Here is a 25,500-nt window from a genome sequence, read left to right on the forward strand (position 1 = left end):
ACTTTCCCTAATTAGAAGCCTTTTAATCTTTCTGACACAAAGTATACAGTTAATTGTCAAATGCAGAATTCTTGAGAAAATGTCTCTTGAGTAATAAAGCATATCAAGATGTTAATTAGTTGCAGGTAAGAAGGGTAAGTGTGGAAAAGGAATACTTATCATGTATTCTACCAAAATAAAAGACTGATTTTTACCCTTAGAATACTTTACCTATTCCTTACTCCCCAGTTCAAAGACTTCTCTTTCTTTGACCAGCAATATAAAGGCTTCTAAAGTACCCTAAAATGGGAGTCTTCACTTCAAGTTTTTCTTTGATATTTTTGATACCTTGCAATATTATTTTCAGGATCTCTTGAAATGTTTGTTCTCTCTCTCATATGTCTCAAGTGACTATTTATAAAGGAATTTTATTTGAATTATAATCTCTTTAATTTCTCAGAGGTTTTTGTTTAATTTAAATCATTATTTTCTATTATATTTGACATACAGTAGTATATTAGTTTTAGTTGTATACCCCAGTGATTAGACATTATACAACTTACTAAGTGATCATCCCTGTAAATCTTGTTCCTATCTGACACCATACTTAGTTATTACAATATTATTGACCGTATCCCCTATGCTGTACTTTACATCCTTGTAACAGTTCTGTAACAGCTATTTGTACTTCTTAATCCCTTTGCCTTTTCCACCCATCTTCCCAACCCCCTTCCCATCTGGCATCCATCAAAATGTTCTCTGTATCTATGAGTCTTTCTGTTCTACTTATTTGTTTGTTTTTTAGATTTAATTATTAATAGATATGTACTTATTGTCATTTTATTGTTCATATTTTTATTTATTTTATTTGTTCTTAAAGAAGACCCTTTAAATTTCATGTAATTCTGGTTTAGTGGTGATGAACTTCTTTAGCTTTTTCTTGGAAAAAGAAAGTCTTGGTCTTGGAAGGTCTTTATCTGTCCTTTGATTTTAAATCATAGCTTTGCTGGGTAGAGTACTCCTAGTTGTAGGTCCTTGCTTTTCATCACTTTGAATGTTTGTTGCCAATCTCTTCTGGCTTACAAAGTTTCTGTTGAGAAATCAGCTGACAGTCTTAAGGGAACTCAATCATAGATAACAAAACTGCTTTTCTCTTGCTGCTTTTAAGATTTTGCATTTTAATTATGATGTATCTTGGTGTGGGCCTCTTTGGGTTCATCTTGATGGAACTTTGTTCTTCCTGGACTTGTATGTGTATTTCCTTCACCAAATTAGGGAAGGTTTCTATTATTATTTTTTTCAACTGGATTTTTTAATTTCTTTCTTTCTTGTCCTTTAGGTACCCCCATAATGCGAATGTTGGTACATTTCAGAGAATTTTTTAAATGTGTCATTTTATATACTTTGCACATAATCAGAGAGTTTATTTAAAAATTAGGAATCATGCACTTAACTGTTCCGTACAAACTGTTCTTAGGTGAACTTTCTCCATGAGGTGGGTATATATCTGCAAGGGCATATCATAAGCCCTACCCCCACCATTCAGATGTGCAAGTGGCTGGGAGGGAGCCAGTCAATGTGATTTCTGCAGTGTAAAAGCTTGTTATAGGGAGTCAGAATAGAAAAAGTGCTAAAACACTCAGGATGCCGAGAGTCTCCTAAAATGTAACTTACAGTGTCATTAACCAAAATATATATCTTAAGGAATCGGTACATGTTTGAGAAGACCAAATATTTTGTTGTTCTTTTTTATGTTACTTAAATCTGCAACCATTTTCAAAATTTGAGATTTTAATACCTTACATTTGTTCTGGCAGCTTAATGAAATAGAAAAGGAAACCAAGAAGCAAATGCTGCAGTATGAGCTTAAAAGGGGCTACCAGTACTTGAATTTTTAAACTGTACAGATCAGTCCCTGCGCCTGGTGAGTGGCAACATGCCACACAACAATGTGAAGTCTTTTGAGAGAGCTTTATGTGATCATGAGCTTTAAGGCAGATAATGATTCAGGAAAGATAATAGTTCATTACTTGCAAAGTTCTTTTCAAACTTTACTAGAGGATAGCACCTCAGCAAAGGCAGGATGTCAATAGATTCTTAAATAACAGAGGATATTCTCACTACTTGCTGAGGACACATCGTAGGAGAAAATACGACATTGCAGTTATATACTTGGTGCTATTTAATTATACTCACATGTATAGGTAGGAAGTACAGTCTAAAATTTAAAAACAGCAAGATGACAGTTTATTGTCTTACTCAGTAAACATGCCTGAGCACTAAGCAGTGTCATGCTCTTTGCTAGCTACTGACACCACAAAGATGAAAAGACAAGTCTTTGTTCTCAAGATGCTTCAACCATGTAGTGAGACAAACAAGTAATCTTTTATTGAACACTGTGATTCTAACAGCACCAATCCCACTGACTTCATCTTCAGTTTTCTAGCCCACACCAGGCCTCCAGGTAGAATGTCTGAGACGGGACCTGGGAATCTGTATTGTTAAAACCTACCTCAGTTCTCATTGAAGAGGCAGGCTTGGAACCACAATTCCAGGGTAAGACTCATTCATACCCAGAACTCTGTTTACCACTTCCTCCCAAGACCTTGGGAAGCTGCGTGTTTCCCAGTTTTGTCTCAGGCTAAGTGGGGAAGGCCAGGAGAGGAGGGGACCAGCCCTTCCACCCAACCCCTGCAAGGACTCTGGCTCCTACCGGCTGCTAGGGCTTCGGAATATGAGAATCCTCCCTTACAGACACCCAAGCATGCCGCCAGGATACCAAACTCTAAGTGCAAATCAAGCACTTGGAGAGTTTTCTGTTCTTTCCAGATGACAGATTGAGCAGTGCACTCACCCCTTTCCTCTTTCCTCTTCCCATCACTTGTGAATCTCCTGTTACCACTCATCGAGTCAATCCAGACATGAAAGGTAATTTGTCAACTTTATCAACCCTTTTTTAAAAAGAGGGAGGGTGTATGTACCAGCATTTAAGATTATCAAAGCATTTGATAATGCTTGCCGGTGTATGTACCAGCTTTTAAGATTACTAGCATTTAAGATGTGTGTAATAGATTGTGAGACTACAATTAGTATATATTTTTAAAGATTTTAATCATTCACTTTTAAAGGGAATGGAATGGGGGGAGAAAGAGAGAGAAACATCAATGTGCGAGAAATACGTGGATCAGTTAGTTGCCTCTTGCACACCCCCAACTGGGGGCCTGGCCCGCCACCCCAGCATGTGCCCTCAGTGGGAATTGAACCAGCAGCCTTTCAGTTTGCAGTCCAGCGCTCAGTCCACTGAACCACACCAGCCAGGACAATGTGTTTTCGTTCTGTATAGTTTTGTGGAGTTTCTTACTCCCATTTTTTGCGTGCTCCTCTTTAAGGGGGCAAAGATTGTTTTTTTACGAACATACCTTTTATTTTGAGTCTTTCCTCTTTTTCTCATGACAGCTTTGAGATGCAATTCACGTGCCACATAAAATCCACCCTTTTAAACTATATAATTTCATGGTGTTTAGTATAGTCCTGGAATGCAACTATCACCACTGTCTAATTCCTGAATGTTTTCATCACCTCAGAGAGAAACCCTGTACCCTTTGGCTGTCACTGCTCATTCCCTCCGTTCCCCATCTCCCATGACTTCCAAGTCACTGGCAACTACTACTTTCTATCTGTATGGATTTGCCTGTTCTGGACACTTCATATAAACAGAATCATATGAGAGGTGACTTTTTGTGCCTGCCAACTTTGAGTTGGCATTATGTTTTTAAGGTTCATCCAGGTGGTTGTGTGTGTCAGTAGTGTGTTCCTTTTTTGTGGCCACTGCCTTCTCATCGTGTGCTCACACGGCCTTTCCTCAGTGCAGGAGTGTGGAGAGAGTGCGCTGTGGTCTCTCCTTTTTTGAGGGCATTAATTTCATTATGGGGCCCTACCCTCATGACCTCATCCAAGCCTAATTATCCGTCTGAAGCTCCAGTTCCTAATGTCATCCACATTGGTGCTTAGAGCTTCCACATAATGAATTTTGAGGGGACACAAATGTTCAGTCCATAGCAACCTCTGTTACTTTTTTTTATTGTGGTTAAAAAACATTACTTCTGCCCTGGCTGGTGTAGCTCAGTGGATTGAGCGCAGGCCTGCAAACCACACGATTGTGGTTTGATTCCCAGTCAGGGCACATGCCTGGGTTGCAGGCCAGTTCCCAGCAGGGGACACATGGGAGGCAACCATACATTGATGTTTCACTCCCTCTCTCCTTCCCCCCTTCCTCTCTAAAGATAAATAAATAAAGTCTTTAAAAAAAACATTACTTCCATTGTAATTATTTCTAAGTATATAGTTCAGTGGTTTCAAGGTTAGTCATACTGTTGTGCAACCAGTCTGCAGAGCTTTTTCATCTGGCAAAACTGAGACTCTGTACCCGTTAAAGAACAACTCCCGGTTTTCACCTTCCCCAGTTCCTGGCAGCCACCACTTTACTTTCTGTTCCTATGAATTTGGTGGCTGCACAGGAAGGTTACACAGGATGGTCGCCTGATCTGAAAGAGCACAGGTTCTTTTACCCTCATACCATTGGCTAGACCTAGCTTTACAGCACTGCTTGACTGTAAAGGGGGGTCGGGGATATAATCTTGCTCTGTTCCCAAGGGAAAGGGAAGTAAGTTTTGGTGAACATAGAGCAGCTACTACCACAGCCTAGAGGTAAATTTGGAAGTGATGGGGTGCAGGTGATTACAGCCATGAGTGTGGATGGGATCACCCCACAGAGGGTGTAAGAGAGACAGTCACAGACACAAGGGCACTTTCTCAGAGGGCCAGTAATGCTAAAAATAATGTATGCCATCTAACTACAATATTTTGAAAAGTTACTGCTATGTTTATAGGAGAGTTAACCCATGTAGATTCAAAATGGAAAAGTAGCTTTTTGAGAGACTGGAATGTTTCCAGTTCATGTTAACCAGAAAAAGTATATACTGGCAGGATTACTTTATGACTGTTGAAGCTTTTAACTATAAAGTCATCCTGAATTTGATACTAAACTAAGGAAAGGTTTATTTTTTTGTTTGTTACTTACTTGGTGCATGTTTATTGACCATTTAATATGTGACAGGCAGTGTGAGTTTTGTATTGTAACACTAAATTTAATAGGAAAGAATTGTGGTGAGTAAATAAATGTATGAAACAGCAGGCAGAATCTTTAGGATCACAGAAACTGCTTATCTAAAATGTTTTACCCCTGAGCTAGCAGTCTGGACGTGAGAGACGTCGGGTTTGAAGCTGAACAGATCTGGGTTTGACTCTCAGCTCCGCTGCTTGCTCTCTGTGACCTTGGGAGAGTTATTCACATCTCTGGAATTCTGGCTTCATTGATTGCTAAATTGTTGCTAATAATACTATCTGCCTTTGGGTGGCTTTGTAGATTAGGAATATTATATGTACATAAAGCCTAACACAGTGTTTGGTATTATGTATGTATATAATTATTATAATTATTATTGTCATTATTATTGAAGAAGATGGAGCTCATATTGGTTTGGAAAAATGACCATCACCTTACACTAATTTGTGAGTTTATCACTGAGTAGTTATTTAGTGAGCCATTACTCTGCATGAAGTACTTAGGATTGGACTGTGTCTTTATGCCTGTGTTTTTAAAAGCATCACTCAGTTTTTACCGCAGTAATGTTTGTATCACAGGTCTGCTACCACCAGTCTAATGTACTGTCTTCCCTGCTTTCAAATGACCAGAAACCTTCCCGCCCTTCCTGGCACTCTTCTCACCCTCTTTCTTTGCTGCTGGCAGCTGCCTGACTTACTGTCCTGCTGGATCTCCACTTCCCCTGCCCACCCCTCTATTTTTCACTGATTGCAATTCCACTGATGCTCCTTGGGCAGCCATTTTACTTTACACATAATTTTTCCTTAGCCCTCTTCCTTAAGCTTATTATTTTAATTTTTTTACAGTTACCACAGGAATAATTTACCATTGTCTTTCTCTTTTTGCTAGTTCATTCTCCTTCTCACACCATGGGCTGCTTTAATGTCATATACCTTGCAGATACCCAGGACTCTCCCCAGAAGTTTCTCTCTGCTGACGCTCATGCTGACGCACCATCGCTGCATATGCACTGTCTGCAGGCCTTGTGTCCCCTGCCTCCAGCAGTTCTGCACACTAACGGGGGACAGAGACTGGCTGACACCTTTCAGAATTCCCAGTACAGCCCTTTGCATGTGGGAAGTGGCTTATAAAGATCTGTTGACCAGAAAGGAAGAACAATCAATTATTTTTACCTGACAATGAAGTAATTTTTTAAAATGTATTTTATATAAAATTTTATTTTGTTTCAATGCCAGTATGGCAGCAATATTTCTTTTTTCAGATAGATGCAAACAGCTTCACTTACATATGGATTAAATTTGCTTTTGTGAGATGAGTTAGGATTCACTTACTACATTATTTTTATGGCAAAGTGGATTCTGCCTTTACAAAACCATTTTGGCACATAAATTATAAGATGTGATCTATCTGTTCAGAATTTTTATCTTTCAGTAATTTTTCTTAAAAGGAGATTTAGTTTTCAGTGAAAGTATTTTGTCTTTGTCTTCTTTAATGGGCATCTTCTTGTGCCACTTACCACCGACTAAGATTCTCAAACTTTTCCAGTCCTAGGGCACGAGGTAATTAGTACAGCCAACTGGAAATAGATCAGGGATTAATAAATGTAGCACATGTTGGCTGACGCCCCAGGGCTATGACTGCTGAGAAGCAGACATGCCACTATAGTTAAAAACAAGTTTGTAGAGGAAGAATTTTACATTCATTATTGTCAGCGAACATGCCATATTATCTTGAGGACTTGGCCATCATTAGTAAGTTTAAAAGCAGTAACTTACAAGTCAGTACCCCACCTGTGCTGCCACTGCCCCATTTAGTACTTTCAGCGCCTCTTCCTGGACCATTGCCCCCACCCCTCCAGGTGTCTGTCCTTGGCCCCCCGCATCTGACCCACCCACTGTTTCCAGTCGCCTTCAGTCTTCCCTCTGCTGTTGCTCCTCATACACTTGGTGTGAATCAGCCTTTATCTGTCTTGATGTCCCCTACTTCCTTTCCCCCTCTCTTCTTCCCTCCCTTCATCTCTGTGTCTTTTTTTTAGTTCTTTCACTTTCAGAAAAAAATCAAAGTGAACATGCAGTTTTTGCTTCAACCACTCAAAATTCTCCAAAATCACCCTCACCTTCCACCTTCCACCTTCCCCATGAATATATGTACACATGCACATGCACGTGTATATATATCCATGTTTTTTAAAAGATTTTATTTATTTATTTTTAGGGGGAAAGGGAGGGAGAAAGAGAAGGAGCAAAACATTGATGTGTGAGTGAAACATTGATTGGTTGCCTCTCACACACTCCCAGCCGAGGACTGGCCTACAACCCAGCCATGTGCCTTGACTGGGAATCGAACCAGCAACAACATTTCAGTTTGTGGGAGGGTGCTCACCCCACTGAGCCCCACCAGTCAGGGCAGTATCTCCACTTTCAAAAGTCCACATGTCATAAAGGTACCTGTTCAAAAGCAACTTTGTAATGTTTTTCTGGTCATCTCTTCCATCCACATTGATGAGTATACATCATCTTTACTCCTGGCACCTTTATACTTGCACTTACCATATTCTGCCTTGTGTTACCATTATAGTGGTTTGAAAGCTCTTAAAAGCAATGTCCACGTTTGGTTGATTTTTATACCTCCTAGCACCCCACAGACAGATCTGCTCATAGTCATAAAAAGTGTTTATGAATACTTCTTTCTCTATAAGATAGGCTAGTGTAAATGTACTTTGTTGAACTTGGTGTTTGTGATGCCTCCTTGCATCATTACACATTCTCTTTTACAGGAATTTCTTTACATTTTCAAGGTGCAAGAGCAGCCCCTTTTCATTAACGAGTTTAATCTTGCTTTTTATTTGAATCTCAACATTCAGTGAATGATACCCTCTCTGTTGATAGCCTGGTGTGCAAGCTGAACACAAGGACCACCATCCTGGCAGCAACTAACCCCAAAGGCCAGTACGACCCCCACGAGTCTGTGTCTGTGAACATTGCCCTCAGCAGCCCACTCTTAAGTCGATTTGACCTGATCCTGGTTTTGCTTGATACCAAGAATGAAGACTGGGATCGTATCATTTCTTCCTTTATCTTAGAAAACAAAGGTATGTGAAGACAAATTATTCAAACTGAAAAAGCAAGAAAATAGACATAACCAAATGAAATTTTCTTTGAAGAAAACTAAATAAATTTAATTTATTAAATTTATACCAGGGTACCCTACCTACCAGGAACAGAAAGATGCTTAGACTGAAAAGGAGTGAGAGGAGCCAGTAAACCCAGAACAATCAGAGAGTAAAGGGCTTTTCTCTGTGTGCCCCTGATGAGATTATAGTTGTGAATATGTTTTCATGGTGAAAGGGGACAATCTTATATAATTATTACTCCCTGAATGCAAGAGGAACCTTGTGATAATATACTTGTTACTTACTTCTTATGAGAAAAACTGGACTGAATTATGAAACACAAATTAAATATGGTTTGTCTTTAAATTAAATTTGATTTCTCAAGTATTATTTTAAAACATGGGGCAGACCAGAATTATTCTGACTAATTTTAACCCCTGTAGGAAGCTCACCTTTATTAAACTTGGACCCTAACACTGTTCTAGAACTATATGCTGCACAGAGACAGGCCTAGGTTTCAGTGGCCACAAAACCTAAGTGTTACCTTTTTTAAAATGAGTGCAAGAATAGATAAAAAACTGTACTTGAGAAATAACTAAATAAAATTTAAAAAAAAACGAGTGCAAGAACTTTATCAAAAGCCTTAGAATGAGATGTTTGCCTCTTGTGGCAATTTTTACTCACCCAGTACCTGATATGTACAGGTTACCCAAGCAAATCAGAGAAGCTCTGGAGCATGGAGAAGATGAAAACCTACTTCTGCCTCATTAGGAGTCTTCAGCCCACGCTGTCCGAAGCGGGTAACCAGGTGCTCCTCCGGTACTACCAGATGCAGAGGCAGAGTGATTCCCGGAACGCTGCCCGGACAACCATCCGCCTGTTGGAGAGCCTGATACGATTAGCAGAAGGTTATTTCATTCGACAGATGAACTTTTTATTGGGTACCCGATTTGTACAAGGCGTGGGGGTTGGCACCATGAATTCAGAGATGAATAAGAATAATTTCTATTCTAAGGTGCTCACGGTTGCTTATTCAAGTAAAGGCTCTGAGCTATGAAACCTCCACTCTTCTGGGGACACTTATGGGTGTTAAGTGAAGTGTAGTGTCATTAAGAAAGAGGAACCTTTGTGATATCTCAGGACCTCCTAAAACTTAAGATGTCATCTATCTGGAAAGTCTTAGTTACTGTGTTTTGTTTCTCAGTGGCGGTCTATTAGTATTTGGGGTTCAATACTGCCTTGTTTGGAAGTGTTTCCTGTATAGCAAACCGCCACTGACATCATAACACCAAATTGCCCTGTCCTATCCCCAAGGTGTGAGAGTTTCCTGCTAGCATACAGCTTACATGCATCTCAAATCTTTTTTCCCCCTGTAAGAGCATTGGCTTTTACAGTTAGCCCTTGTTTAAATAATTCAAAAAATTTTGACATGAACTGACTGTACCATATGATGACATAATATATGCTTAATAAAAAGTTCTATAAAACAGATACACTTCACTTTCTAAGGATTTATAGCTAATATTAGGGCAAAAAAATACCCAAATTTTGCATTCAGGAGTTGGGTAGTTTTGAAAAGCTCACAGATAAAGAAAAGGGCCTGAGATGAGAAATGAGTTTAATTTTGTATGTTTCTATAATAGACTCGAAACTGAGGATTTAAATTGTTGAATATTAAATATATGCTTATATATTTAAGCATATATCCCTTTCTTTTCTGGAGCCCAAATACTTTTTTGTATAAATTACACAGAATTGCCATGGGCAATGCAGAAGGATTAGGCCCTTTATTGGAGGAATAACCCTAAAGCAAGTTAAACTTAGACTTTTGTACTTATTCTGATAAAATTAATTTGTTATTAGTAGCTCATTTAGAATATACAATTCTTTTGGAGGAGGATCAGGTAGAATATTACATATATCACCTCAAATATGTATTTAAAGTTTTTCTATCTTTATAATTTTAAATGCATCTTATTTTCTTAGCTCACGCTCGCCTGATGTTTCGTGACACTGTGACTCTGGAAGATGCTATTACAGTTGTGTCAGTAATGGAGTCCTCAATGCAGGTGAGGACAAATATTTGTACTAATATTTGAATTGTAATTATAAGCAGTAAATAAAATTGTACATCAGGAGTTACTAAAATGATCATGATCTAGACCTCATATTTCCTGGAAATATATCCAAAGGAAACCATTTAAAAAAAGGAAAAAATTGTCATAGAAACATTCTCTGCATCAGTAGCATTGCTTTTGCCCATCTGTGTAAAGTAGTGGGTCTCAGTCCTTTTCTCCATCACACCTAAGGGATGCTCATGGTCCCACCAGTGAGAACATGGCTTCCTAGAGCAATGCTTGCCAGCAAGTATAGGGGAAAAAGACTACTGAAATTTAAAAAAGGCCTCCAGGTGATTCTGATTTCAAGGTGGGGTGTGAAGGGCTGGTCTAAACCATCTGGGATCAGTGGTCCCAAGTGTGTACCTGTTGTATGCAGGCTGGCCTGGTAACTCTCCCTGGTCTTTTCCATTTCTCACACCTTCAGGGAGGCGCGCTGCTGGGAGGTGTGAATGCACTCCACACCTCCTTTCCTGAAAACCCTATGGAGCAGTACCAGAGGCAGTGTGAACTTATTCTAGAAAGACTTGAGCTGCACAACCTCCTGAGTGAAGAGCTAAGAAGACTTGAAAGGTAAGAAAAGAAAACCAGGAAAGGCATATGATGGAAAATCTTTATTTGGCATTTTTGAAACAAAGGAAGTATAAATTAAGCAGAAAACCTGTCTGTGCTATCTGTAGGGGATTGTTTCAGCTATCCATTTGGGGTAGCTATATAATCAGCTACCCCAAAACACAGTGACTGAAAGAAATACTACCCCCATTCTAGTGCTCCCTTTTCTGATAGTCAGAAATTAAGAGGCTTATGGGGATGGCTTATTTCCACATTGTGGGGTTACTCGTATACCTGCTTTTAACTGGGAGGACAGCTGGGATTGGCACTCCAGGATGGCTTACATCACGTGTGTGGTGTTTGTGCTCAGGTGGCTTAAATGGCTGGGGGCTGGCCAGTTGGGCTCTCCTTGCTATAGGGTAGTCAGAATTCTACCACAGTAGCTTAGGACTCCAGTACAGCAAGAGTAGGAGTTGCTAGGCCTCTTGTGGGCTGGACCAGGACTGGAACAGCATCACTTCTGACACATTCTATAGGTCAGAGCAAGTCACAAGGTCAGCACGCAGGCAAAGCAGAGGGAAATGAACACCACCTGTTGGTGGGAGATGTGGCACAGACACACGGGAATGGGGGAATTGATGGTTGCCATCTTTGGAGACCACCTTTCAAAGCTACATTTGTTTGATTTGCTAGTTTTGTGAACTTCATGGAAAACACTGACAGGCTCATTACTATATGTAGTAAGCTATATATAATTTTACTATACATAGTAAAATTTATAGCAGTGGGTCTCAATTACATGAGAAGCACCAAAGTAAGCTACCTACAGTTCATACCCAAGATGCACAGTTGCTGTGGAATCAAGACACCGTGGTGAATGGGCTTTATCAGAATGTTCGCTCCTACTACTTCCTCTTCTCGTTCTTTGGCTCCCTGTAGGAAGTGGAGTGGTGCCATTCAGAGAGGTGGCTGGGGCTGCTGTTAAGAAAGAGGGACCTGGACTCCAGGAGCGGTCTGCCCCAGGCCAGACCCAAACACGAAATACCTACTTGGCCTCACCATTTTTCCTCACTAGGAAAGATATGTTCAAGGGAGTTTACATAAAGAATTTTAGTGTTTATTAATATTTTAATTTTATTCTTATTGTTTTTAAAGCTTTCTTCCAAACATAATAGATATTTGATCATTAGTCCTTATATAACCCTGGTAAGAGAAATTCACAGGTAGAAGGCTGGTTTGGGGCCAGCCTAAGCTAGCGTTCTGGGCAAGTCACAGAAATAGAGATAGCTAGTACTGACCATCAGCTGGGAAGGGCCCTCCTGTTTCCTGAGCCGGCAGTTTTTCTTTCCTGCATGCCCAAGTTCATGCCTTTTAAAATGGCACATATTTAATAGACTAAAAAAATTACCAGTGAGAATGATGTATTTTATGTTAAAGAGGGAAATCTTTCTACAGAGTAACAACTCAGGGAGGACAAAGGAATGTTTCAAAACTCACCTTTCCAAGGATTTGTCAAAACAGGGACATAAGCCAAGGATTGTGTCATATGCATTACCCGAGGAATTTGTTGCTGGAAACTGAATGTTTGCATGTGCCTAAAAATGTGAGCTTCTAAAATCCTAGACTCCAAGTCTGTGCCTGTGAAACAGGAATGAGGAACAGCAAGTGTGTATCCATTTGGGTAGCATCCTGATCAGCAAGTGGCTGAATAATTGACCTGAGCCTGGTCAGTGGTGTTGATCTCAAAGCTGCAGTCTGGTGAATGGAGCGCATGTGTAAGTGGAGCAGCTGCAGGGGGATGTGGCGGCCACATTGGAACTGTGGACTGGCATTTTCTCCCATTCACTCACTCACTCTTCCAGCACCATTCTCTCTCCAATTTATAAACCTCAGCACAGCCTTCCTAGGCAAGTGTGGGGCTGGCTTTGTCCTACTAATACACCAGGTGCCAGCCTGCATTAAACTTGCACTTTTTATAAAATCAATCCACTTTCTTTTGGTCTCCCTTTTTTTTTATGACTGAGAGTATGGTGTTAAGATCAAAGCTCTTCCTTTGGTTCAGTGTAGCAGATCCTCTCCAGCCTGCCCTGGGCTTAGCTTTGCTTTGGGAAACACTGCTGATTTTGACTGATCAGACACTGATCGTTTTTGACTACCAAAAACATGCTGGATTCAGGAAGGGAAGGAATGTGAAGCTGAGGATCAGTGTTATGTGACAGAGAAGTAGCAATTGGACTTAACTAAATTCAGAATGACTCTCCTACAAGGAAGAAAGAAAAAAGAGTAGGTGATGATCTAAAAGGTAGGATTCTGCCTTAAGATGTTCTTTTCTTCTGATTTTACTGTGTAATGCAGAGGCCTGTTGGGTATTGATCCTCACAGCAACAAAACCTGGGGCCCCGAGAATGAAAGTGAATTACCTCCAGAACACAGTCTAAAGCTGATCTTAACAAGTGAGAAAGCCCCAAGTAGCACATGGGTTTATCCCCTTAGGAAAGAGTTCTCTATTCCTTAAGAACATACATATCGGTCATAAAACTATTTGTATTTTTATCACGCTTTTCTTCTGGAAAATGCTTTTAGTGACATCCTTCCTCAAATGGTGGCCATTGTACCCACCTCAAATCAGAATGCAAAGATACTGGCTTTTATGAAATTATAGTAAAACTACAGACATTTTTATGTAGGGGAAAATTTAGTTCTCAAAGTCAGAATTACACTAAAATAGTGAGCTAAATTATTATTATATCCCTGAAAATTATCTTCTTTTAAGACATTGTTAGAGAGCGTTAATAATTATTAGTATCCGTGACCTCAGTTTGCTGCTGAAAGCGTACCAGGTAGTAGTAATTTTGAAATCTACTTTTTTTTTTGGTTGGTTGGTTGGTTGTGACTGTAGTGAACATGAATTTGCTATATCAGTGTTTCCAAATTCAGCAAGTGTGAATATAACCTAATATTTACACAATAAAATGTTTTTCTCGATAGTAAAAGGTGATATATGTTCTTTATAGAATATTTTGAAAAGTGACAGTAATGAATTAATAAGGACACAAAAATCACATGTAATCTTATTTCCCAGAGAGATCTGCCATTAACACTTCAATGTATTTAGTATTTTTAAATTTAAAATTTATTTAAATTTATGTATTTTCTTCTATTTTCTGTCTTTGTACATGTTTTCAGAATAATTTATTCATCTGCTTTTTGGTGTAATTCCCTTTCAGATTTAGTACATGGAAGCAGGGTCATGTTGCCCCTGATTCTGAAAAGGCAGCTCTAGGTTATTAGAAAGGGCTTTCTAATGGACTTGCTCTTGGGAAACTGCAGTCTCTGTTAGAAATCGAGCCTCTGGCTTGAATTCTATTTCTAATATGCACAAGATTTAAAATGGATATCACTGATCAGATCGTTCAGGGAGGGTCAGTAGGTTTTGACGCATGTCAACTTGGACAGTAGCTGCCCAAAACACATTTGAAACACAGCTGGGCTTTGCAGGAGCGATGCCACAGTTGTCTGGGAAAGGTCTGCCATGAATGCGAATGTGGGAGCCATGGGCGCGGAGGAATCACAGCCTCTTTACTCCTCAGGAAGGTGAGTTTTGGCTGCACTAACTTCAGTTACCTCAGTTAGGTAAAGAGATGTGAGAAGTCATAACTTCTGGTTTTTCACTTTTGTTCTGATCTGCGAACTTGCTTGGTGGGTCTAGCTGCTAGACCCACCTTCTCGATCACCAATAAGCTACTGCGCCAATGGCTAAAAGTCTGTCTTGTAGTTACACGTTTAACACGAGATATACTGAGCATTTGACACTGACTTTCAAACAATCTTACATGAATTAAATGGACTTTTAGGGAGAAGGAAAATGTAGACAAACCCACTACTTCATTTTCTTTATTTTATATCACTTCAGGGTCAAATCAGAATGATTTTCAGATCACTTCAGCTCTATTCTGATGAAAAAGGATAATTTCTTTTTGCTGTTCTTAGAGGCTGTATTTGGTAGTAACCTGGAATTATGTTGATGTTAACCCTTTAGATGACATCTCAGACACTGAGGAAATGAAAAGGTTAAAAAAAAAAATTCCTTCCCTTCCCAATACATATTTTCCTTATTTCTGCTATAGGTTACAGAATGAGGGTGTGTACCAACCCCAGCCAAGGGCAGTGGAGGCAGAGTCTGCTCCAGGGTCCTCGAGAAATGATCCAGGGGAAGAATCCAGACTCAGAATGTCAACACAGCAAGAAGTGAATTGTAGCGCACACACCTCTTATACTGGAGGCAGTCCCAGGGGAAGTCTGCTTCTTGATCCCCTACCTCATCTGGGGCCTAATAGGCCAACAAGCAGGAAGTATTCAGCTCAGCACAAAGAGGGCAGAGACAATGGTTTGGATTGGTTTGACTCCATGGAAACTCATCAAATTGAACCCAAAAACTCTGTTCCTGTGTCTCCTGGTCTCAGAACAACTGGCGGGGAAATGGCTTTGAAAAACTCCAACAGATCTCAGGGTAAGAAAAAGAGTGAGCCAGTCCAAAGGAGTGGATTGGAAACTGGACAGCCTCCAGCACCAGGAGAGACAGAAGCTCCCTTGAGGCCAGAGAGTGTTGAGGGGAAAAAGGAAGAAAGGGCAGCAGTAGTTGCTGAAACAACAGGAACTGCTGGGGAACCAGACTCAGTACTGACTCACCACGTCCCCAGGAGACTGCACAGGCTGCGCAAGGAGAGGGCCCAGGAGCTGTGCAGAAACCCCACCAGGGCGCCTTCCCAGACCACAAGCCCTTCTCATCTTCCATCCACTCCTGTACATAGCCCAGAAAGGATGCTGGAAACCCCCAGAAGAAAGAGACAGAAACCCCTCCCTCAGGTGAAAGAGCCTGAACCTGAAAGTGTTGAAAGTCCAGGTCCCCCTGTGGCCAAACTAGCAAAATTTACTTTCAAACACAAGTCAAAACTGATCCACTCCCCTGAAGGCTACAGCTGCGTGTCTCCTCGTACAACTGACGTAGCAGTTCAAAGACTGAAAATTCCCCAGCATGGAACAAGAGGAGAAGCAGCTCTGCTGGTGAAGAAGGGTCCAGAAAAGTTGGCCTCCACCTCAGGAAGTGGAAGAAGCTCAGACCAGCTGCAGGGGAGGGCAACACAGGTGTCGCAGCAGCCACCAGAGAAAGATGGATCAAGAGAGGAGAGGGAACATGCCTCTGGAGAGAGAGCTAGACAGCCTGAGTCTGAGCTTCAGAATGAGACTGGGCATCTGCATCCTACTTGTGAAAGAGACAAAAAGGAAACGTTTTCATGCAATAATAAAAGCAGCAAGGTTCATGCTTACACATTAGCTAAACTGGCCAACTTCTCCTTTACCTCCCCCTCCGAATCTAAATCAGAACCCCTGCCTCCTTCTGAAAGTGAGAACTGGCGAGGGAGAGACCCAAGCTCTCCTCCCAAAGCCACAGCTACAGTGCTTGGCAGGAAAAGGAAAACTTTTCAGTTAGAGGGGTCCGCTGAGAGATTCAGTCTTTGCAAAAAATCTCTCTTTACTCTACCAGAACTAGAAGATGAATCATTAGATTTTGATTGGGATGAAGAAATGAGAAAAAAGCCATAATCATGAAAAGCTTGCGGGTCAAATTCCATCCTCCCCAACTCAGCACAGCACCTTTAGGACATCACCATGGTCTCTGTGTATGTACAGAACTGTGGGTTGTATTGAGTGTCTTTCTGAGAACCAGCTCCCCCATCAGGTTTTGTAATAATTCCAGGTTATTATTTTTGAGTTCATGACTCAAAAAGTCGTTTAATCAGTGTCGGTCAGTGTGATAGTAGCATTTGAATTAATTGTGCATAATTTTGCAGATGGAGTACTTGCATTCCTGGAGATGTTTCTGTTTGTTTTGTTTTTAAGGAGTGTGTCTTCCTAGGATTTCATCCTCCATCCTCTCAGGAACAAATGTCAGGAAGGTAGCATTCCTAGAGCTAACAAGTTAGATGAATTCTTCTATTTTTTTTTTTTTTTTACCCCATCATGTGTCAAGTGTGGTGAGTACTTATGATTTGACAAAATCATATGATTTTTCTAGTATTGTTTTTGTGCTTACTATGTATAAGATTTAAGGTGACTAAGGCATTTTTTTCTTTGAGAGGCATCCTAACAATTCCATTGTATTCCTGAAGATCTGGCAATTGGTCAAATATTCTGAAGTCTCGACATTTAGAGTTCTTCTTTCTTTCTCCAGTCAACATTTTGTGCTTCAGATTCTTTTTCTCTTTTGGGGGCCTTCTTCAACACAAGTTCAGTCCTGTTGGAAGGAAAGAGAGTGTGCAGTGGTCTCAGTCATGTATCATGGTTTGTACCCGAGTAGTTAATATGGAGATGTGATTCCTACTGTTATCACTCATGTGCCTTTAAAACCAGGCAAATGACTGTGTGCGGTAGTAAAAGACAGCTCAAGCTCTGTCTTTCAATCACCCTTCCTTTGGATTCTAGCAGGGACTCTTGAATCCATAATTACAGGATTTATTTTTCTGAAGTATGAAATTACAAAAAAAATTATTTTATTGAGAGACTATAGATGTGAAGAGTACTCAAATTTATATGTACTTTATATAATGACCATTTCATTAAATTTATACAGAAAAAATTAGACACCCTTTTTTGAGCATTTATTTAAACATTAATTGCAAAATCAACTGATTAAATTTACTGAAAAGTTTATTAGTACAAATGTAGTATGGATGAGTCTTTGGAAATCTAAACACCTTGAACGACTGGTGAAAGACATCATTAGCAGTTTTCATAAAATTTATTATTGTGTGTTCACTTAAACCTATTCTGAAACCTCAAGACTATGGTTTTGATAATGTCTTTGTTATTTCTGTACTTAATAACTTCCTAGTGTGGTATGATTCTTAATGTGGTATAGTCTAGTCTTTCAGCATTAGTACTTTCCTGGGCTTCAGCATTTTACTAAAACTAAAGGAAAAGGAAAGTAACTGGGTTATTGACCAGTAAGTTCATTCTTGGTCTGGACTCAGTCTAATTGTGTAGACGAGGGAGTGATTCAAACCCAAGCCACAATGTCAAGCTGCCTTTCAAATCCCTTTCTTATAAATTTTTGTCTTTGCAACTTGGTATCTTATGCAGTAATGATGTATTAAGCTCTACATGGCTGACAGCATATAACCTATTAGCTTATCATTTACGGTATTTTTATCTTTGTTTATTTGTTTGTTTGTCTTACCATTTAAAATGGTTGTATCCTTTATTGAGAATCTTGATTTTAGAGCTTTTATTTCTTAGTAATGAGGGATTTGGTTTATGCAGTTAACTTGTCTCTTCAGGACATTGAGTAATTTATCTTTTAAAATACAGTGCTGAATTGTCTCTCTTAAGTTATTGTGTGAGACCACCATGTCCCCTTCTCCCTGGTTATTATTTGTACTCACCATGCATCCTATTATTTATGCTAAGAAAGCCACCCTGTTTTTTATTCTAGTAACTTCTGCCAGGATCATTTGGCCAAGTAACAAGTTCCATGTGCCAACTATATATGTAAATATTATAGACAGACATAATTACTAGAATTGATAAATATTCAGTATGAACCCTCCCCTACTAACTAAAAAATTAAACTTGTATCACAGCCTACTTTTGTGTTATTACTACCTTGTTGTGCTTGTATTTGGTGCTCAAAGTCTCACAACAGGAAGTCCCTTTATGTAATGCCAATATTCTTTTATGGCTGACATTTCTAAAAGCATCCATGCTATCTGTTCTAGCCCCGGTTTGATATTTTTCCCTGCCTCGGGTCATAGAATCCACTACCCCTCGGCACCGTATTTCCTTTAGATGCTAATGGTGCTATAGGCCAGACTGTAGTTTCACAGCTAAGACTGTCTTTTCCATGCTATTTAATGTGTGTGCCAAAGTAGCACATAGGTGTCTCAGGAAATATCTACAGTCTCAGAAATCACATTTCTGACCAATAAAGGAAAGTGTCAGAAAATATTTAATTCTGAACCAACATGTCATGATATTTTTATTTCAGAGCAGTGGATGGACTCCTTAGAAACATTTTAGTAATGTAAAATTATTTAAACACAATAAAAGCTAGTTTTCTTTGTGAGAAGACCAAACCCGATATTTCATTTCATTATAAATATATAAAAGATTGAGTTTTCTTTTTTTTAATTTCTTTTTTATTTTTTATTTTTTTAAACATTTTAGTTATTTTTAGAGAGAGGGGAAGGGAAGGAGAAAGAGAGGGAGAGAAATCTCAACATGTGATTGCCTCTCTTATAACCCCCACTGGGGACTTGGCCCTCAACCCAGGCAGGCATGTGCGCTGACTGGGAATCGAACCAGTTGACCCTTTGCTTCACAGACCAGTGCTCAATCCACTGAGCCACACTAGCCTGGGCAAAAATTGAATTTTCTGACACTGTAAAAGATACATGCTTCAGTGTATATGTGGTATTCTTAAAATTTATAACAGGGATTTATTATTGTAATTTTAGGGTTTCTTTAAAATGTAGACAAAACAGGCGTATTATTCTGGTATCTTTAACTTGGGCCAAATTCAACCAAAGCTGAAAATTTTTTTGAAGATGTACCAGAACTTTAATAAGAGAGATCTATTCTTGGTTGACAAATTTTAATTCCGGCAAATCTACATATTCTTTATGTGTATATTGTACTTCATTTCTATGCCTTTCCCAAGTGCTAAACCTGCCTACCTGGTAGAATTACTAGAAAACCAGTTCTGGGGAAAAATCTTCAGAGCTCACTTCTAGCCAGTGCACCTCACTGAGGAGTTCAGACAAACTTACCCTAAAAGTCTAGATAGGTCAGCAGGGACTGCCCTGACACCAGGTTAGTCTTTCATATGCAGCTTATCAGACAAGCTAGTTCCAAATTTAACAAACTCGTGATGTGGAACGGTAGGCCACTGCATGTTCCCCAGTGTTCAGAACAACACCTCTCGTGTGTTCTTTCCATATTGTTAACATTCAGAAGAGATAAAAGAAGGTCCCGGCTCACCTTAATACTCCTTCCAGCAGGGATTTTGCTACCTGTGTCCCATCTTGCGGGTGGCACAGTGCCCCAGGTGTACGGGGAGCTGTTCCCCACACCTGTCACAGTCACTCAGAGTTCATGCAGGGAACGCGTCCCCTGCCACCACGAGGACATGCACAGGAAGCTCTGGTAGCGGTCCCCCATGGTGCCCTCTTTAGTTCTTTGAGCAGTTCCACTGTCTTCCCTCATCAAGGTTTAAAAATATGCCCAAAGGTAAAATATTTGTAAAAGTGAACTCAAGTGTTAAATTCGACTTAACTGATGATACGAGTATGTGAATGCTGCAGTGTGAGCCAAAAAGGAAAACCCGCCGGGCCTGATCTCGCCAAGAAGTAGGCTGTAGCTTACTCCTCTTGTGAGCACCAATGGCTTTTATGCCCCTCTTTGTGTTTGGTTGGAACCTTAAGTGTTGGCCGAGTACAGCCACCAGAAAGCAAGCGTTTGAATCAGATGCATTTTTTGATGGGACAAACTTGGTCGAATTTAGGATTTTTGTAATAAACCACGCCGTATTTGAAATAGCTTGCTCAAGATTTCTGATCTGTGTTTCAGTGCCTGCTGATGCATTAAGGAGACCAGGTGGCACAGCAAAATTGGGAATCGGGCAAACTGGGTTTTAGAACTGAGTGATGACTTTCTGCAGGGTGCCCTCGTGGTCTGCACTGGTCTTGTCCATAAAAGCAGAGGATTAGGCATTTCTGAGTGAGGCATTCTTTTTTTTTTAGATGTAAAGATATTTAATGCAACATTCTTCATCATTAAAGTTGACATCTGAGAAAAACCATGCTGATGAATCTATACTCTGAGTGGTAACTTCGAATGTTAATTTTTTGATAGGATGTAAACATACAAACACTTGTAAGAAAAAAGGATTGTTTGTAGAAAGGAAAAGAACAACCCTGCGATCAGTGTAGTGAAGGTATTTTCAGATAGCAGCACTTTTCTAACATCAACCCATCAGCAGATATTACACGCATGTGTATTTGCAGACATGTGTGCATGGGCTGAGTCTGAAAGGTGTGTAAAGCTTTCTTCAGTAGCCCAGTTGCCTTGTGGTGAGTTGAGTATCACAGGTAAGTCGAGTATAACTGAAAGCAGCAGAACAACGAGGTGAACAGCCGGTTCGGTGTCTGGGGTCCCATAGTGAGCTCTGCAGGCACTCCTGCCCTCTCCTTGAGCCAGAGATCCCTGACCCAGGTATCCTTGAGTTACATAAAAGGAAAACCTCACTGGCTAGCTGAAATAAAATTGGCTTTCCCCTAAGGGTTCATCAGGGAGTCTCGTTAAGGGCAGGAAACAAAGTCTAACCAGGCTACATGACCCTGGAACTGGAAAGTTCTCCCAGCTCCTCCTGGGTCCTCAAGGTTTCTCGGCACTGCTTGCTTGGTGAGTTACTCCCATTCACTGCCCCTCTCCAGGGTCCTGCTTTATGTGCTCATGCAAAACCAGCTCCAGGTACCTCGTGACTTGGGGTCTGGCTTCAGCTGTGCCTTTCTCTGATGCTTTCAGGTAATGCACCCTCTTTCACCTTACAGTTAGTTTCAGGCTCTATGTTCTTGGCTCACGAGAAAGAGGGGAAGGGGCATGAGGAGGCCAGTGGCCACCTGGAACAAACAGCAGCCAGAGCCTCCAAGAATGTGGGGTGGGAGATAGCAATTGGCCAGCCGATCACACTTGTCTTCACAAGTGTTTTGATTACAGGGTCTATAATTCTGCAAACTTTACTATGCCTATGAGTTGAGAGCCCATGCCTCTAAAGGTACTTGGATCATCTTGCCCAAGGAAGCCGTGTAAATTTCTGACCCGATGGCGAACAGCTGTGCCTCTGGATGGCCAGGTCGCTTTGGCAGAGTGGCAAGTGCAGCTGTGTTGCAGACCACAGAGGGAGCTGGCTGTTGTCTCACTGGTTCTCAGGCTTCCCTTTTCCTGTGGGTACACTGATCATCAACACTACATGGTAGCATTCAGAAACACTTAGATAGGAGTCAAAAATAGATGGGCGTATGTGAAGGATATCACTCTGAAATATACTTTGGAATAAGTTCTGCAGTTTAGACACATTTTAACATTTTCCAGATCTTCAACTCTGTCAACATAGCAGGGACTAGATCTACAATGAGGAGAGGGAAATACGTAAGTGTTATAGACCTACTACTTTAATCCTTTTTGGAATTCTACTTTACCGTTGGCGGAAGATAAACTGCTTTTTAAAATCCCAAAGCTTCCTGGAGCAGGCCAGCACAGCAGAGATGTTTGATTTGCTGCTGCCCTTGAGGGGACTCAGGGTGAACCAGGAATGACGCTGTTGCCTGGGGCATAAAAATGCCCAGAAAAACTCCTGTTTGTAGACCTTGCCCTTCAGAACCAGCAGAGGAGGAGAAAATACAGCATCTGTCCAACAAAAGCCATCCTCGATCGGAAAGATACCTGCCAGGCACTGTTCAGTCATTTTTCTTGCCAGTATCATTGTGTTGAAGGTTACAAAAACTAAGAAATTTTAATGCTATTATAATTAGGTATGTAGTTATTGTAGTACTTTTCTCCAAAAGCCACTAAAATGAACTCAGGCTCAGAGTTTCTTAGAAACTTTTCTAGTACCTGGTTTTCAAAACAGCTCATGACCTGTGATTTTCACAACCACCAGTAATATAATTCAGGTGATACCCCATTTTACAAATGAGAAAACTCAAGCATGTGATTTAAAACATATATCTTTAACATACCCTATTTGATAAAAAGCTAAATTCTGGATTTCTCGACTCCTTCCTCACTTTATTGCTCCTTTAGAAGTGAACACTGATAGCCCTCACCTGCCTGGCTCAGTTGGTTGGGTGTCACCTGCAAATCAAAAGGTCATCGGTCCCATTTCCAGCCAGGGTGATACATGGAAATCTGGACAGGTTGCTGGGCAGGGGAGAGACCCAGGGGGAGGCCCTGAGGTAGAGCAGGAGAGGCTCAGTCCCCCGGGTGAACGGGAAACAAGCTAGCCAAGACAGTGCTGCAGGGTCATGTTGCCCCAGCAACCAAACTCCTATAGTATGTGACAGATTTTCCTACCCCACTTCCCCCTCTGAACCTGGAGAGAAGGGGTCCCCGCCTAGAGTCTGTGCAAGGCTAGAGCATGGTGGAGGAAGGGAAGAGCCTTCCTACCCCCTTCCAGTTTCTGATTGAAGGAGAAGCCAGGGGTCACAGAGCTATGTGTACTTGAAGGTTAACATTGCAACAGGGGGAGGTGTTGACCTGCTGGTCAGGCCTGGAGAAGGATAGGATTGGCTGAGGAAGCTGGACCTTTCCAGAGTGCACAGAAGATTGGACCAGGAGATTTAAAGGGAAGGAGGACAGAGACTCAGCCCTTCTCTTCCTCTGGGATCAGTGAACTGATACACGGCCAAGGGCTCCTGGGCAGGAGGGACGGGGGTAGTCTGGGTGCCTCCCTGTGGAAGGAGCCCCTGCATGACCGGCTGCAGCAGTTGACGGCAGCCTGGCTCCCAGAGTGGGGCGGTGGCAGTCCCAGCCCCACATGCATAGACTCCAGAGGGTCAGCATGAAGCTGGAAAGCCATCCACTCAGCAGCCTTGAGCTCTGAAGGACAGTTAAAAATGGGCCAGGATCTCTGGGCCTGGTTTGGGGTTTCATCTATTTTGGAAGCAAAGGGCATTTTTCTGTACTTTGCTGAAAAGAGAAGCCTGGAGCTGGGGAGTCTCCTGCTTCCCCAAATTGTGCAACATTTTCATAAAGACCTTTTCCTTCTCCACCAATCTTTATCTCATGCTAGTGTTCGGCAGTGGGCATCTGAACCCCACCTTTGTGCAGTCACAAGGGCACATGCCTGAGTTGCAGGTTCAGTCCCCGATAAGGGCGTTAGGGCACAGAAGCAACAATGATCGATGTTTCTCTCCCTCTCTTTCTCCCTCCCTTCCCCTTGCTCTAAAAATCAGTAAATAAAATCTTTAAAAATAGATCTGTTCATAAAGAGTCAAATTTATCTATTTAGATTGCTTAGTATATGCCAGTTCTTTTTAAAGCATTTTCAATACACAGATGGAAGTATTAACTTTTGACATAAGAAACATCTAAACCTGTATGGAATTTTTACAAGAGTTTATCTGAGCCAAAATGAGGACATATTCCTGGTACCAAGATCTCAAAAGTTCTTTCTCTGGTGGAAGATGGTGCCCTGAAGGGTCTGGGAAAAGGGATTACTTGACATCCAAAGGTATGTTATCTTAGAGGCCAAAAGACAATAAGCTCAGTTCAGGTAAAAATGGACCTTTGTCAGGAAACCCTCAGGCCTAGGATATGACTGTCTGCCGTGACTCACTTTCAGTTAAGTTTTCATTTCTGAGCCTCCTATGTGGTTGCTTTCGGTCCTTGAGTTTTTAAGGCCTCCATGCAGGCCTCCCCTAAGCTTGTCAGGTTTAGTATGTAGCCAGTTTTTATTCGCATCTCTAAGGCTCTGTGCACATGGCTTTGTGCTGCCTTTCTGACATGGAATGCTGTTACTGCAATTCTCCAGACACGAACCAGCCTCACAGCCTTTTTTCACTTGCTGTGCAAGAGTGTTGTAGAGTGCTTTTCTCCTGAAGGCAGTCACTCCTCATCCTCTTCCAGATGTTGCTCAAAGACACTCCTCCTCTCAGAGGAGTCTACTCTAACTTATTCAAAATTGCAAAACATTTCTTTCCTTATCCAATTCTCCATAGCATTTTCACCACCTAAAATACGGCAACATTTACTCATGTGTTTTGCTATCACAGATGGTAACCAACCGAGAGTGAGGGAAATCTGGAATGGACAGGAAAGGAGAGATGAGGACGGCTAGTAAGGCAGGACAAGTGGAACAGCGAAACTGAGATGGATAGATAGCCAAGCAGTTTACAGCCCGTCCATAAATCACAAAGTTCTGTCCTCTTTAACCTAGGACACTTAAGAGTAATTGGCTTACGCGTCTCCTCCCCAGCCAGAGAGTAAATAGCTTAAATCACCCTACTCTGGGATATAAATAATGGAAATCCAATCGGTGCCATTTGTACCTACCACACCCAAGAACTGGTGAAGTCTGGGAAATAAATCTCATCTTAGTCATTAGCATCAACCTGATGAATATTCTATTGAGACCCTCCCCTAAGACTTCCCTTACAATTCCCACCTTCAGAAGATAAGTAAGAACCCTCAAGACAAAGGCACAGCAGACTCTGGAACACACTCATGACTTTCTTCCCTCTCAGTAGTGCTCCTTCACTTTTTCACCTAATCTCTAAGGGTCCCCAAGACTTGCAACCAGGGGAGCAGAGACCAGCAGCAGCTTGTTCTGGGCTAAACCCCTGAACCTGTCTCCAAGGGCCCCCTTTTGTCTGACTTTCCAGTGAGGTAAAAGCAGCCCCACCTTAGCACACTTCTGTTCCTGTGACTTCTCAATGAGTTCCTGCACCCTAGCATGGCTAACTTCTCTATGCCGTTTCCAGAGCCAAAGCAGCTCTGCCTAGGCTCTTCCCTGTTGCTTCTTCCACCCCAGGCCCTTCCTCGTTTCACTGTCCCCAGCT

At 41.2% G+C, this 25,500-nt stretch overlaps 1 protein-coding gene across 4 annotated transcripts in view; it reads left to right on the top strand.

The window, feature by feature from the left end:
* Positions 1–23,429, top strand: part of MCM9 (minichromosome maintenance 9 homologous recombination repair factor) — a 79,050-nt gene extending 55,621 nt beyond the window's left edge. For 3 of the 4 annotated variants that reach the window (XM_037128849.2, XM_037128856.2, XM_053664780.1), the window contains 5 exons: positions 7,993–8,195; positions 8,921–9,124; positions 10,203–10,285; positions 10,761–10,906; positions 15,013–23,429. In XM_037128849.2, the coding sequence (XP_036984744.2) occupies positions 7,993–8,195; positions 8,921–9,124; positions 10,203–10,285; positions 10,761–10,906; positions 15,013–16,489 (2,113 nt within the window). In that variant the 3' untranslated portion in view covers positions 16,490–23,429. Of the gene's footprint in view, positions 1–7,992; positions 8,196–8,920; positions 9,125–10,202; positions 10,286–10,760; positions 10,907–14,383; positions 14,989–15,012 lie in introns of those variants that run through there. The other variant, XM_053664781.1, reaches the window with a different exon arrangement.
* Positions 23,430–25,500: the final 2,071 nt, after the last annotated feature.

Source organism: Artibeus jamaicensis, unplaced genomic scaffold (assembly GCF_021234435.1).
Source record: "Artibeus jamaicensis isolate MK-2021 breed Jamaican fruit bat unplaced genomic scaffold, CSHL_Jam_final contig_387, whole genome shotgun sequence".
Taxonomy (NCBI): Eukaryota; Metazoa; Chordata; class Mammalia; order Chiroptera; family Phyllostomidae; genus Artibeus; species Artibeus jamaicensis.